Source organism: Lycorma delicatula, chromosome 8 (assembly GCF_047948215.1).
Source record: "Lycorma delicatula isolate Av1 chromosome 8, ASM4794821v1, whole genome shotgun sequence".
Taxonomy (NCBI): domain Eukaryota; kingdom Metazoa; phylum Arthropoda; class Insecta; order Hemiptera; family Fulgoridae; genus Lycorma; species Lycorma delicatula.
This window is the reverse complement of record NC_134462.1, coordinates 24,109,463-24,124,429: the sequence shown is the minus strand read 5'-3', so window position 1 is coordinate 24,124,429 and position 14,967 is coordinate 24,109,463. Positions and strand designations below refer to the sequence as shown.

The 14,967-nt window shown below is 28.3% G+C and overlaps 1 protein-coding gene across 4 annotated transcripts in view; it reads left to right on the top strand.

Moving 5' to 3' along the window:
• Positions 1–14,967, top strand: part of Swt1 (Swt1 RNA endoribonuclease) — a 151,753-nt gene that overhangs the window by 96,426 nt on the left and 40,360 nt on the right. For 2 of the 4 annotated variants that reach the window (XM_075373866.1, XM_075373865.1), the window contains 2 exons: positions 3,269–3,415; positions 7,626–10,349. In XM_075373866.1, the coding sequence (XP_075229981.1) occupies positions 3,269–3,415; positions 7,626–7,707 (229 nt within the window). In that variant the 3' untranslated portion in view covers positions 7,708–10,349. Of the gene's footprint in view, positions 1–3,268; positions 3,416–7,625; positions 10,350–14,967 lie in introns of those variants that run through there. The other 2 variants (XR_012757478.1, XM_075373868.1) reach the window with 2 other exon arrangements.

Below are 14,967 nucleotides of genomic sequence, written 5' to 3'. Positions count from 1 at the left end.
GCTCCAGGTTCAAAGTTGATCATACCAAAGTACAAGTATTTAGAGAGCTTGTGAGGATCAATTCTATTTTATATATGTATAGAACAGCAACCTGGGTGGTAGGGTCCTGTCCGGGTGCTTACTTTGCCAAGATAGGCATTTTGGCATCAAGCCTTGGTTAGCTTAGATGTTTGTTGTTAGGATGAGATAGATGTGTGGAGAACTCTGTAATGGGACTGCAGTGTGGAAGTTTGTAGGCATTTACCTCGTTCGCAAAAGCAAATTGGAGTAGAGAGAAATCAGGTATGTTTTCGTTAGAGGCTTATTAAATTTATGAATCTGTTTCTTGATTTTTAATTAAATCAAGAGAACTTGAGTAAATTGAATTGTGGGACAGAATTGTCATTGTTGTGATCAACACTTGTTTTGTTGGTATTTTTCATTTTGATATAGTATTTTTGGTGTTTAAAGGCTCAATTAAGTAATGAGTGCTTAGTCTAATTTAAGTTAGATGTGGGAAGAGTTTTTGTATAAAGCCTTCGATTTGAGGAAGATGCAGGGGTTGTGCTTAAGCGAATCGGTTAATTTGATAGTTGGTTAATTTGATTGTAAGTTATGGTAAGTGGTCATGCTTGGAGGAAGGCATAAAAAGGCGATAGTAAGTTGTGTAAATATACTAAACTTCTATTAATTTGGCATGTTTGGGACTTGAGTATGCTGGGTTATAAAATATTCTGGGTTACAGGATGAATGTCTGTAGAAAAGGGGAGGAATTAGAACTAAACAAAAAAATGACAAAATATTTTTATTAAAACAGAATAAATGCATAAAAAATGTTCCAATACAATGTGATTGTATGATGTGATTGCTTGTTTTATGATCAGTTATTTTTTCTGAAAATTATGCTGGATTATCAAGCATACAGGACCATAGGATGCCGGATTAAAGGAAGTTTGCTGTACATTGATTGAAGTGTCTTCCGAGGCATTTGCATCTGTGGCATCCAGACCTTTGTAGCCAAAGGGCAGACTGAAGACTTAGGTGTACTATCAGGATTAGAGAGTGAAAGATGACCTCGGGTAAAGCCCATCAGAGCTATGAACAAAGGAAGTGGTGTGGTGACCAGGGTCGTTCCAAGGCAGATGTCGTCCTCTACGGGGGTCAGGATGGTCATGAAAATTGAGCTTAGTATGATGAAATAATATTAATTATTTAAAACCCCAAAGTTTTAAGTTAACCAGATTTAGTGGTGGGAGATTTTCAACAAAGAGTTTTTGTCTCGCATCTCGAAAATCCATTGACAAAAAACGTTTAAATTTGTGACAAATATATATTCACTATTGTCAATATATGTATTGTCACCTATATATATTCCAGTTTCAGCCTGATTTTCGACTCCCAAAAAACTAAGAGCCAGATGGTATCTATATTTTTTTCCTAATAAACTATAATTTTTTTTAGCTTTGTTGAATATAACATTGCACTAAATCGAGTCAGTTTTTTTAAGTAAATAATTATTCCAATAAATTAACTTGTAAACACAAAAAGGGGGATAAATGGGAGAAACCTTATCAAAGAATTAATTTTTTTTAACTTTTTAAAATGAAAATCAGATTGCACGTAATATTAATGTAGACAGGATGGGAACTTTTTTTGAAATAGGGGGCACAGGATGCGATACAAAATTTTGTATCTTTAGTAATTTCTGATACTTTATCTGATTTTTAAATTGCAATTGTTATTAAAAATGTTATTTGTGGTAGATACTGATGATGCACCAGGTCAGCCAAACAAATTAAAAATTATTTTACTCTAATAACATTAATTATTATAATCATTAACATATTTAGTATATGTGTGTTATTATATTTAATAATAATAACAATTTTAATTTTCACTTTACCTTACTTAATAAAATTACAAGGGCTGTCCAGAAAGTAACTTAATGTTTTGCTGTTTGCAAAGGAGTGAGGCTAGTGGTCCTTGTTGCTAGCCTGACTCAGTGTGCATAGAGTTGAAGTACATGAAGGACTGTGTTGCATGTTGTTGATATTTTATAAGTTGTTTAAAATGTGTGCTGCTAGAGTTGTGCCAGTTGTAAAATGAGGTCGGTTATTAGATTCCTTTTGGCTAAAACTTACAAACCCATTGAGATTTATTGAGAACTATTTGATGTTTATAGGAAAGATATAATGAGCAAAGGACCAGTGAGACAATGGTGTATCAAGTTAAAAATGACTGCTTAAATGGTTAAATGCCAAGTGTTCTGCCTGACATTAACTGTTAGTGAAAGTGGATGAAAAGATTTGCATTAATTGGTGCCTTACCATTACAGAGCTTTTATTTCACTTTCCAAAAGTTTTATGTAGCCTTTTGCATAAAGTTGTGATTAAAAGCTTAAGTTTTGTGTTCAACGGGTTCCAAATTCTATTTCAGAATAACGCAAATTATGGCGTCTACTTAGACTTATTGATTGTTATAAGTACAGCCCAGATCTGGCACTGAGTGATTACAATTTGTTCCTTCACATGAAAAACTGGCTGGCAAGTGCTTTGATGATGATGGGTTGCAGGAAGGTGTCATTGAGTTGTTGAAAAACCAGGTGGCAGAATTTTTTATGAAGGGATACAAAACTCGTCCTCAGATATGCCAAATATCTAAATTAATTTGGCAACTATGTAAAAAAGTATTTTAAGGATTTTTACAAATTTTATGTAATAGATTTTTTTCTAACTGCTGTTATATTTTTTTACCATAACATTTTGAATTACCTTTTACTCTTGTAGTAAGCGGGATACAAGAGACAGCCCTCTTACTTACCCTCTTACCCTCTTACCCTTAATTAATAGATATTAATTATTGTTTGATTTTTGCATTCATAAAAGCTGTTTATTAATAATATTTACCATTTTGTATTGAAAATTGAATAAATTTTACTTGAAAATTTAATCTTATTTTGTTGTTTAAATTTAAAAATTTTGTTGAATTTTTTGATGAGACAGTGCTGGGAAGTTTTTGCAATCTTTTTGCTGGCTTTTTTTTAATAAAATATTATTAAGTTTAGAACATTTTGTATATTTTTAGGGTTATAGTGGTTTTTGGTCTTCAGTATTTTTGTGTAAGATTATTTGCACTGAAGGACATTAGATTACAGTGTTTAATTTGAAGACTTTTCACTTTTTTTTAAAAAAGGAGGATTTATTTGGGCAATTGTTGTTCAGTATATAAGTTATTTACAAAATTCTGTTACTTTACTTTTTTTATTGTTGTTTTTTATATTTGTTTTCAGAGTACTTAAAGAGGATCCAGAATCACTGACAATAACAAATCCATCTATCGAAAAAGTGTTCTTATGCTTAAATGGATTTTTAGATGTTTCTGATCCTGAATTCTCAGTTGAGCACATCTTAGATTTTTTTAAAAATAATCGTCAAAAGTAAGTCACTAGAGCAGTCTTTACGCTAATTGTTACTATTTATTTATTTGTCACTATTATAAACATTACTCTTAATGCTATTTATAAAATGTTTTTTCATTATTATTACTTCATCATATCACCAAAATAATATTGCTGAAATGAGTTTCCACATAGAAATCTCCTGTGCACAGGTAACCAAGCCTTAAAAACTTAATTATTTAGTAATAAGTATTATTAAGTAAAAACAAGTAATATAGCACTGCAAGCAGATTCATAAACACAAAAAGATTGCGTAAAGTAAATATAGTAACTACATAATAAATAACAGTATCATGTGTATAATTAATATAGAATCAAGATAATCGCTCATATCATCCACCTGCATGCATAGACACACTCACATTTGCATACAGGAACAACTGCTCAAGCTCTGTGTAGAAGATTCTTGCGTCATAATGTCCACTTTCTTGTTAATAATAGTCAGTCTGTACCCCTCTCCTGCACAGGTTCAAAGACATGAAGTACTGAAGAATTCCACTACCCTTTAAGGAATTCCTTGTTAAGTAATTTGAGTAAGACAAGTGGCACTATATATTATGATTACAGACGATGTTAGGATAGATAAATCCTGATAGATACTGAGAATCTTGATTATGTCCCTGTCTAACTGTCTCAAAAATTTCATTTCTATGTATATGAATACAGACAGAAAGTTCCCTAATGAATAATTGCTGAATATTAATGAATTCTATCCCACTAAATATAAAGTTGAAAGGGTATGTTTGAGTTTCCATATAATGGTCTTGATTACCACTCTTTGTGCTATTATTAAAGTCTCGTTGTTGTATATTGCATCCCTGTCCTTTCAATAAGTTATACATCAAAACCGATTGTATGTGTGTATTGAATATTACCACTAAAATTTAGTATATTAGATAGATTCCAAAAAATAAATTTTCCTTATCTTATTCTTGGTATATTTTATATGACTGGTTTATTTTTCTATCAATAAAACACTCCAAGGTATTTAAAGGAATTCAACCTTTTCTTTTGTTTGTATAAATAAGCAGTATTTAGAAGATTTAAGCAAAAGTGTGATGAATCAAGTCTAACCCAACATATTTTATGATCTTTCAGTTTGTAAAATGGCATATATGAGGTCTATTCATAAAATAACTCAACTTTATTATTAATTTTACTCTAACGAGTCCTGGATAGCTTCATCTGAAATTGCCTTAAGATTCGTGGTGAACCTTAAAGAGTCACTGATTTTAATTTCAGAAATAAAAATAATTGCAAGGACCCAGGTCTGGTGAGTAGGGAGGCTGAGGGAGGACAGGACAGTCATCTGATTTTTTACACAAAACTGACGAATTAACGAAGCTGAGTATGGGGGGTGCATTGTTGTTGTGAAAGAACCATGAAGTTGTCTTGCCACAACTCTGTTCTCTTTGCAGATTTTTTCACATAATCGTTATAAGACGCCTTGGTAGGTAGTATGCATGGTTTACTTCTTACCTTAAGGCAAGAATTAAAATTTCACAAATCCATTAAAATAAAAAAAAACAGAGAGCATGACTTGACATTGGATCGAGGCTGATGTGTTTTCTTGGGAAATGAAGATCCTTTGCCAATCCATTTGAACCATGATTGAACTTTTGTCTTGATGTTGTAACCGTAAACCCAGCTTTTGTCTCCTGTTATGATCCTTTGCATGAATCCTTCATCATCATCAGCTTGTTCAAGAAGTTGCTGACAGATGTCCAATCGATGTTCTCTCTGCACAAAAAAAAGGACATTACAAGAATCGCCACTAACACTTAAAAACATTGCACTCAAATAACAGTAACACAAAAATTGAATGAGATATCAACAATCCAAGAACATGTGGTTACAGAGGAAGTTATCTGGAACATATTGCTATCAGTCTTACATCAGTAAATATTTTTTTTGGCGTGTAATTGAAAATGTTTGGTTATTTTCTGAACAGACCTTGTACTTAATTTTTAAAATGTTAATTATTAAAAGGTTTTGATTGAACAGGTTTTTAACATTTTATTTTTTATTAAAAACAAGTCCTTGATTGCCACATAATAAGCTGCTTTATTCCAGTTGGTATCATAGGCCAGGACTGCAACATCATTAGCAAAAAAATAAAACATACTAGTATTATTAATTTTAGAAAATATTGTTGATAGAAATAAAAAGATAACACTGGACCTGGTGTAATAATCTAGGCAAATCTCATAAACAACATTGGTTTCATCACTGTCTTATGAATAATTAGGTTTGATAAGAAACTCATAAACCAATCTTAATGTGATACTTCTATTTCATAGAAATAGAATTTTTTAATTTGTTTACAGAGTCAAAGTCTTTGGTAGATCTAAAAAACAGTCAGTACTCTGCTTTATCTGTAATCAATTTAATTGCCTCAAATAATTCATCAGTGACATCACATTGAGTAGGTTTTGACTTCAGATCTCATATTATTTGTTCTAGCAATAACAGTTTCACTCCAAATAACTTAATAATTTTACCTTAACTATTTTATCAATAAATAATGTAATAATTATCATTATTGTGTAATAATTATCCAATTTATCATTTGCCTTAAATATTGGAAGTAACTTTGCTGTTTTAGAAAAATTAGGAAGAATACATACTGGTGGTAAAAATAAATTAACAGTATGGATAAAAGCAGTTAAGAATATATTTAGAGATTTTTGATGAAATTACAAGAATCCATTATCTACCCCCCAGGAGCAGACTCACCATGTAGTATGATAATCAACTGAGTAATTACTGTTGTAATAGTCAATTTTAGTAATAATTTGTATAAATCTACAGTCGTCATTCTCATTGTCAGCAACATTAATCTCATTATGGATGCTTACATTCAACAACATGCATCCGTCCAACTACATTCATCCAACTAGTGGAGTATCACTTGCGTTAGCATCAACTTTGGAATTGTACTAATTAAGATGTTGGCTACATTTTTTAAATTATCATAGTAGAAATTGTGTCCAAGAAGGATATCATTTGTAAATTTTACTATAGGAAATTAGATTTTTGTTTACTTCAACTTATCAAATCATTTAATATATACTCCATATTTGTTTTGGGTTTCTTCTAGCTTGCTAACTCTATTTCTGTAGTAATTTTATTTTAGATTAAATTGAAAGGTTATTTCTACATAAACTACTTAACCCATCTGTTGTTTAATGGACTGTAAATTCTGATCATGATCTACAGTTTAATTATATTTATTGTAGGAGATACATTTTTTGCTCATATCCCGACTTACTTGAATTTTTCAGTAATACCAAAAAAGATTTTGTAATTGTGGTGTATGCCATACTGGTTTAAAACTGCAGCTTTTTAACTTAATTTTGCATCAGTTCAGTCATTTTATCATAGTTTATTAATTTTGAAGGGTTGGTAATTTTAATTTGATCATTTTTTAATATAATGTTGATCCTGGTGCGTACAGCAAAATGGTCAGTTATGGAATCTGTATCGCACTGTTTGAATGTTATTTTATTATTATCTAATTTAGAGGAAATATGGTCTTTTTATTTATTGAACTGTGTTTGTAACTCTTGTTGGTTGTCAGTAGAGATTTAGAATATAAAAATGATAGTGCCAGAAGTACAAATTTTTAAATATCTAAAAATAATCCCTGGTTCAAGTATGACCCCCACAGCAGTAATGTACACCATTTCTCAGTGACCATTTGGCATAAACTATGACCGTTAACAAAAACTATATAATTGAATATGGGATTTGATCCAAATCGTTGTACTGTGCTGTGGCATGGAAATGCTCAGAAATGAAAGAGTTATCTTGAACGTCTTACATCTGGATTGAAATTTCCTTTTTCAGTTGTTAAAGATAAAAAACAATTTGCTGCATAAGACCGTTGTGTACTTCCTTCATGGACGTGTTGATTACAACTGACAAAGAGGAGAAGACAATACGCATAGATAAATTTGACTTATAGGTTCTTAATCAGATTTCTTCCTTGATCTCATCACAAAACGGATCATTAATATACCTTTTTATATTTGAAACTCTTAAATAATATTTTTAATAGTTTATTGTTTTAAACATAAGGAAATGTTACAATTCCTAGTAAAACAAAACAACACAGGGGTAAAGGATTCAGGTATTGTCACTAAATATTGGTAACTTTTTAAAGAAATAAATTAATTTTTGTTTTCAGGTTTGAAGAAATGGTGTCAGAGTTTGATAGACTGAAATATCATTTAGCTCGATGTACAAAGATAATTCAAGAACAGAGTTAAATGATATGAACACATTTTACCAATAATAACTGTCATTAGATTATGGTTTTATGATATTGTGATAATTTTTAAAAAAGTTTGAGACATCATGGTTTTACATGATTAACTTTGTTTTACCATGTAACTGCTTTTTTTTTTGTTTAAATAATATGATTGCGAGTTAAGTGATTATTTCATTTAAATAATAATCATTAAAGAGGAAATGTTTTAATTTTATGAAATACTTGTTAAAACATTATACATTTTATAATGTAAAAAAAATTTATATTAAAAAATAATAGAATATTAAGTTACTTTTGTATCTTTGTTATAAAAAGTCTGTTTTAGAGGCAATTTAATTACCCTGAAACTACTATATCAGTTAGAATTTTGTTTCATTTTTTAATTTGCTAAAGAATTTAATTTAAAAAATAATTATCATATTATTTGCATATAAAGTAATTTTAAATTTTGTTCTTTTGTTTTATTAGATTTTTCTGTTTGGTTACCACTAGGATAAGCAGGTTTTTAGTGAGTGATGCAGGTGCTCTGATCAAGTTGTTTTGCTCTATAAAGGAGCTCTAACTCTCTTGTTTTGGACCCTAGAGCATTCCTGTTATATATCCATCTTTTGGTATAGTTTGTAAAAGTGCTCTGTTGTTAAAATTAAATTTGTTAATTTTAGTTCAAAAGAAATTGATGGCCAACTGTTCAGTGTACTCATTTTGTATTCTTTAGTTGAAAATATAGGAATTGTTTGTATTTAACATTGTAATAATGTTTATAACTATTATAAAGGTCTGTTATTTTGGGAGTCTATCTAAACTACTTCTTTTGCATTATTTTTTATTCTGGCTTCACAACTAGCGTCTTATATTATAATTCTGATAAATTTTTATTACAAGTAATGATTAGTTGTCAAGATTTGTGCATTTAGATTAGTTGGACTTACAGTGGTGAACAGATTAATCTGAACTCAGTGTTTCTAACAGAAAATTTTATTTTTTAAAGAAAAACGTTTAATAGTCAAAGTTACTCAAATTTAATAACTTATGTGTCCTTTGTTTTTTATTATCTTATTAATCCTCTTTGGCATTGATTCCACTAAGGTAGAACAATGATTTTTGATTTCTTCATCTCGAAACCAAACTTGTATCGCTAAACAATAAGGTTAATCTTTGTGCTACAATTCATTTCTCAAGTCTTTTTTTAGTATGGCCCATCAATTTTCAATGGGATTCAGGTCATGGAGTTCCTTGACCACGAGAGCACTCAAATATTTTTGGTTTTTGAAGAACTCTTTTGCTTTTCATGACATGTGACATGATGGAAATAAGTTGGGAAATAAATTTTGGGTTCTTCTGCATAAGTGGGATTATTTTTCTTTGGCATATGTTAATGTATTGGTCCGATCTCATCCCATCCATAGGCATAAGTGCTCCTGGCCCTTCATGTGTAAAACATCTTTTTGGCTGCATGTTTGGAAACTTGTTGCAGGTCTGCTGGCGTACGTATTTCTCATCTACTGACTTACAAATATAGGCTACTCTCTCCTCTTGGACAAAGAAATGAGTCTAGTCTGAAAAAATAATATTTTTACCACATCTAAATAGTCTATTCTTTATGTTCCTTTGTCCATTGAAGTCTTTTTTGTCTTCAAAACCTGTGTCAGTAACTGCTTCTTTTTAGGCTTCCAAGCAATCTTTCCCACTGCCAACAATCTTCTACTAACTGTCATATCAAAAACATTAATCCCACTGGCTCTCAAGTCCCTATTAAGGTCAGCAACTGACAATCGTGGATTAATTTTACCTTTTATTATTAGTAATCGATCCTGTGTAGGCGTGGTTTTCTTTTTCCATCTACAGTTTCGTTTTTTCTTTGAAGAGGTGGAACCTGTTTCCTTAGACCTTTTCATGATTTCATTTACAGTACCTAACCCCACACTACATTCACTGGCAATCTGCCTTTGAGTCACTTGTGTGTGACTCAAAGCAAAATGTTTTGACCACTTTCACGGGGTTATATGCATTGTATTAACTAGAAACGAATAACAAACTTATAACAGAAACTCACAAGGTCACCAAAAACTAATTGACAATGAATTATAAAAGCACAAAAACCGTTTTTAATTCCGTTTGTATATGAACTAACATCGTAGCCTGAATTACGAAACAGCAAGCAGTCTGCCACAGAATGAAAATTCCCTTTGCTTGGATTAATTTGTTTGCTACTGTAAAAAAGTTACGGCCCAACAGTTTGAATAATAGCTGAGATAGCAGTTAATACATGATTTATTGTGATTATTTTTATTAGAAAGGGCATAAATCACGTGACAGAGTATATCTGAACAAGGTTCAGGGGGAACTTTCTAAATTGGTAGTATGTGATAAGTTATATAAATTTTTACATTCACAATTTATGAAATTTGTTTATAAGTGATCATCTGTGTAATATTGAAAATCTGTCTATCATAAGTGTGAACTGGTTTATCAAACTGTGAAACTGAATTAGTATTACATATATTAACATTTTTACTGGATATATCTTTGAATAATACAAAAATTGTGTTATCATTTAAGAAATACAGCTGCTGTAAGCCGAATGAATGATGAAACTTGTCATTAAGTTTAGATTGTAAGGAAAGTATTATGAATGATGATCTTTGTATAATGATTGAGAAAACTTAATTCTGATAGTAAAAGGAAGTTAAATGTTCATGTCGTTAGTACTCTTTCAAGTTTTATATTTTACTTCTATTTTTTTTTTCTGTGTTAATTTAAGATGTAATTTATTTTCTAGTATATTTTTGTAGCTTATATATAGTTAATCTTTTAAACTACATGACTTAAGAAAAAAAAATTGCTGTAAATATACTGCATTCATAATGTTTTAAGAATTTGCTGTGTTTGTAACAAATTATAATGTATATATTTTTATGCATCATTCTATTAATGAAAATAAAGCACATCTGTGTTAATGGAAACATTGAAAATGCTGCATAGATAGTTATTTTCAATTTAATTTTGTAGACTAACTAAAGTAATAAGCTGATTTATCAAAAAAAAAAGCAAATTGTTCTTTCAATTCTTTCATTTTATTGGTCTACATACATTTTATTCTAAAATTATTTATTTTTCTACAGTAAGGTTTTAACATTCAGAAATCAATGTCAATTGGTATCCCTTTTACTGAGCGTTTTTCCTCAATATTTTTTTCTAAAATAGATATCATATTTTTTCTAAAAGATATTCTACATAATTAAATTCATTAGGAATGTAAAAAAAAAAACATGAGATTTCAGTTGGTTGAATTTTTCTTAACCACCCATTTTGTAGGATAACTTTTTTTTAGTGTGTTTTGATATTTCAATACCTGAGTAAAAACTTTTTCTAAGTTTAAGTGAGAATATGAATTGGGCTCAAATGAATGATATTAGTTCTTTTTTTTAATCCATGTTTTCATTTTTAACAGCTCTTTAATTTAATTACTTAAAATTCCAAATCTGTGTTCTTAACTTTAATATGAGAAGTATAAAATTACTATGTATTTCTTAAACGTACTAGAAATACACTTTCTTTCTCTGGTAAGAATATGCAAAATGAACATTAATAATTTGTTATGCAGTATATTTATACTTTGTATTGATATCTTCCAATAAAATAATGTAATTTTTTTAGAGAACTGAGAAATTACTTGTGTAAGTGGGAAAAATAAAATGTTATTAGTTTGAAATTATACCTGTTTATTTCTTTAATATTAATAAAGAAATCTAATTCTTCTTTTACTGAGAAATATGTCAACTTAAAAAGAATTTATTTTTTCATATATTATGTCATGGAAAACATTTGTAAAAAGATAAGTAGTTAGGAAATGTATGTACCAGTAAAATTACTGATATATATACATACATTTATAAAATAGTGAATTAAATTGTAACAAATTAAACTTATTGTAAAAATATATTTTGTAAATAAATGTAATCTGTTAATCAGATCTAAATAGCAATAATAGAATATTGGTTACCAAATGAATAATACTCTGTAAAAATGGAATGTATTTTAGAAGTAAATATTTGTAGATATTTGGGAGAATTTTTCCTTCTTTTTAATGACAATCCAAGTAAAATATTTTTTTATAAAAATGACTATCATTTGATTATGAAGGCTCTGTGCAGTAGAAGTAATAGACAAAATATCAATTTATGAGCTTTCATAAAGTAATGTTAGTAAAATGAAATTGTGTTACTGAAATTTACTCTGAGATATCCAACAATAACATTCTATTTCTGTCTTATCTCTGTTTAGTAAAAGGCAAGGCTGGATCAGTATTACTGTAGAATCCTACAGTAATACTGATCCAACCAAATTGATCCAGCCAATTTATTTGCTACAAATAAATTGCAAATCAGAATAAATGCAAAGATTAATATGATACAATGTTTGTTTTTTATATCTAGGGGTTCATAAAAAGAAATAAATTCCTCAAAGACTAGTTTTTCTTCAGTGATTTTAGTTTAATTGTTCTTGCCTTTTTATAATTGCAAAAGAAAAATTTTATAAGCTTCACAGATGGCTGAAAAATCAGCTGAAAGATCTTCCTATTAGTTTCCTGACCTGCTGTAATCTAATATTACACTAGTTGTAGTTGAAATTATCATTCTCCATTCTCAGCCTAATTGTAACTCAGTTGTTTAATTATCCCTCAGTCTTTTGTTATTTCAGTTATCAACCATCAAGAAAAATCTATTATAATCTGGCCATAATTATTTGCTATGTTCATAAAAGGACATAGATATATTTTTTAATTATCAAATTTTTTTTGTTAGTTATTAAGTGATATTTGCTCTTTTTAATGTAATATTTTAAATTACATCATATTATTTATATTTATTACCTTTCAGTCACACAGTATGGTCTTCCATCTTTACCTCAACAACTGTGAAGATAGCGTTATTCATAATATAAATTTGTTATATTTTAATATACATCAAGAGACTTATCGACCGAAATAAAGCTTGTTGCTTGTATTCCATCTCCTGCTCCCCAACATTATTAGAATGTTACCTTATGGTTCTTATTTATTTAAAGAATATTTTTTTAAGCGACATGAATAATTTTTATTTTTTTTATTTTCAGTGTTGGTTATAATGTATTACATATTCTAAGTAATTCATTGTTCCTATGACTGTGCAATATTTTGAAAATTGAACATTTTTTTGTGTGTGTGCATCATTCATTTAGTTTTTTTAAGTTACTATTTCTGTATAATTGAATTAAGATTTTTTGTGGTTATTATTTTTATTAAAAGTAAAGTTAAAAAGTTGAAAGGTAAAATATTTAGTAGCGGTTCAGAATAAAATTTTTATTAAAAGCTGCAGAATGTGGTGAAACGATTCCATATAGTTAGAGGGGGGACCTATGGAGTTATTTAATTGTTTCAATGCTTTATTTTACCACTTTTCTTCTTTATTTTTTATATTTAAGCTTTGATCTAGAATTGTACATGCATAACAGCAGTATTTGTATGAGTGACCGAAAATAATAATTAATACATTTTTTCGAGGTAAAAATCTGTTTCATTTTTATGAAAAAGATGAACTTTTTAAAATGTTTAAAGGAAACTATAAAACAATTTAAATTTCACCTAATATAACCTATGATATAGAAAAGTAACCATTGTAGATTTGAAAATTGGAGTGATGTATGTATAGTTGTTACTGTACCAATCATTCTCTTAATGTGTAATTCACCTTATGCCAAAATTTTGGTATTTATGTTGTTTGTTTACATTTTATCTATGATCCTCTCAGTTTCTGATATCCATATTTTACTCATAATTTTTTTTAAAAGCTCAACTAAATAATTTATAATGAAGAGAATTGTAGATTATAAATAAAATTTTGTTCATTTATGAGAAAAACTGCTAGTTGTAAAGCAGTTAGTAAAATAATAATGATTTGATCCAGTAATGTTTCATTTAAGAAAAAATTTAATGTAATAAACAGGAGATAGGGGTCTATAAATAAATGTTTTTTTTTTTTTTTGAAAATTGTAGTTATGTATGCATAATATATATAAATTGAAATTATATTTCAATGTATATACATATATATATATATATATATTGAAATTATTTCAATGTCATGTATATAAATTTATTGAAATTATTTCTTAGCTCTTTAATAATAATAATAAGTTTAATTTTTCATAATTGTAGTTTCTTTTTTAATTTCCTCTACTGAATTATATATTTTACTGGTATCTATCACTTAAATTTCTGCTTTAATAAGAGGTTTAAATACTTTTCGCTGTATTAAATTAAGTAAACGTATAAATAAAATAAATGAAAAAATTTTTTTTATACATAATAGCTGGGATGTAGTATGTTCAGGGTATATTAGATGATTTCAGGGTGTTAAATTCATGAAAGTTACTTAAGTGACAAATAAAAGTTGTATTAGTTGTAAAAACTCTAACAGTCATATTTGGAGTTATTTTGTCAGGTAGATATTAATTAGATAGATAGATATTATTTTGTTAGATAGATAGCTTAGATACTTATTGTTAGTAATTTTTTTTTTTTTTGTAAACTAGAGGAGTTATCATTTTTAAGCTGTTCCCAGGTTTAAAAAAAATTGTTCATACTTATTTTTATAATATTTATTGAAGTGATTGTATATTTTCAAAAAGCAATTAGCAATTAGTAAATCATATTTTAAAAGTATTTTGTTTAAATTTTAAGGTTAAAAATTAAAAAGTAATTAAAAATCAGTATAATTAAATTGCTGGTTGTGGTTATGAATGTGAAAAGTTCTACAGAATGAATGAATGCATTTTTTATATTATCATTATCTTTTTGTAAATTTCAAAGTTTTCTCATTGTTTATACATTGTTTTCTTTTCTAGAATTAAAATATTTTGTATCACCAAAAAAATTGTCATGGAGTAAAGAAATGTTAATAGAGAATTGAAGAAAAAGTAGTTTTTCTTTTGAATGTAATTAAATTTTAAAAACTGTATGAAAACGATTAATTTTTTATTTCACAATAAATATTCTAATTTCATAGAGAATTAAGTTATTGAATTTCTATTGCAAAAATGCTTATGCTAAGAAGAAATTATTTTTATTTGAGAACTGGGTATTTTACTGGATTACTGGACGTTGTTTTAGAATTGTTTTAACAGTTAGGGAACTTAAAATAGGATTTAAAAAAATTTTTTTTTTTTCTAACATTATAAACATTATATTTAATATTTTATGTAAAATTGTGTAAAAGAG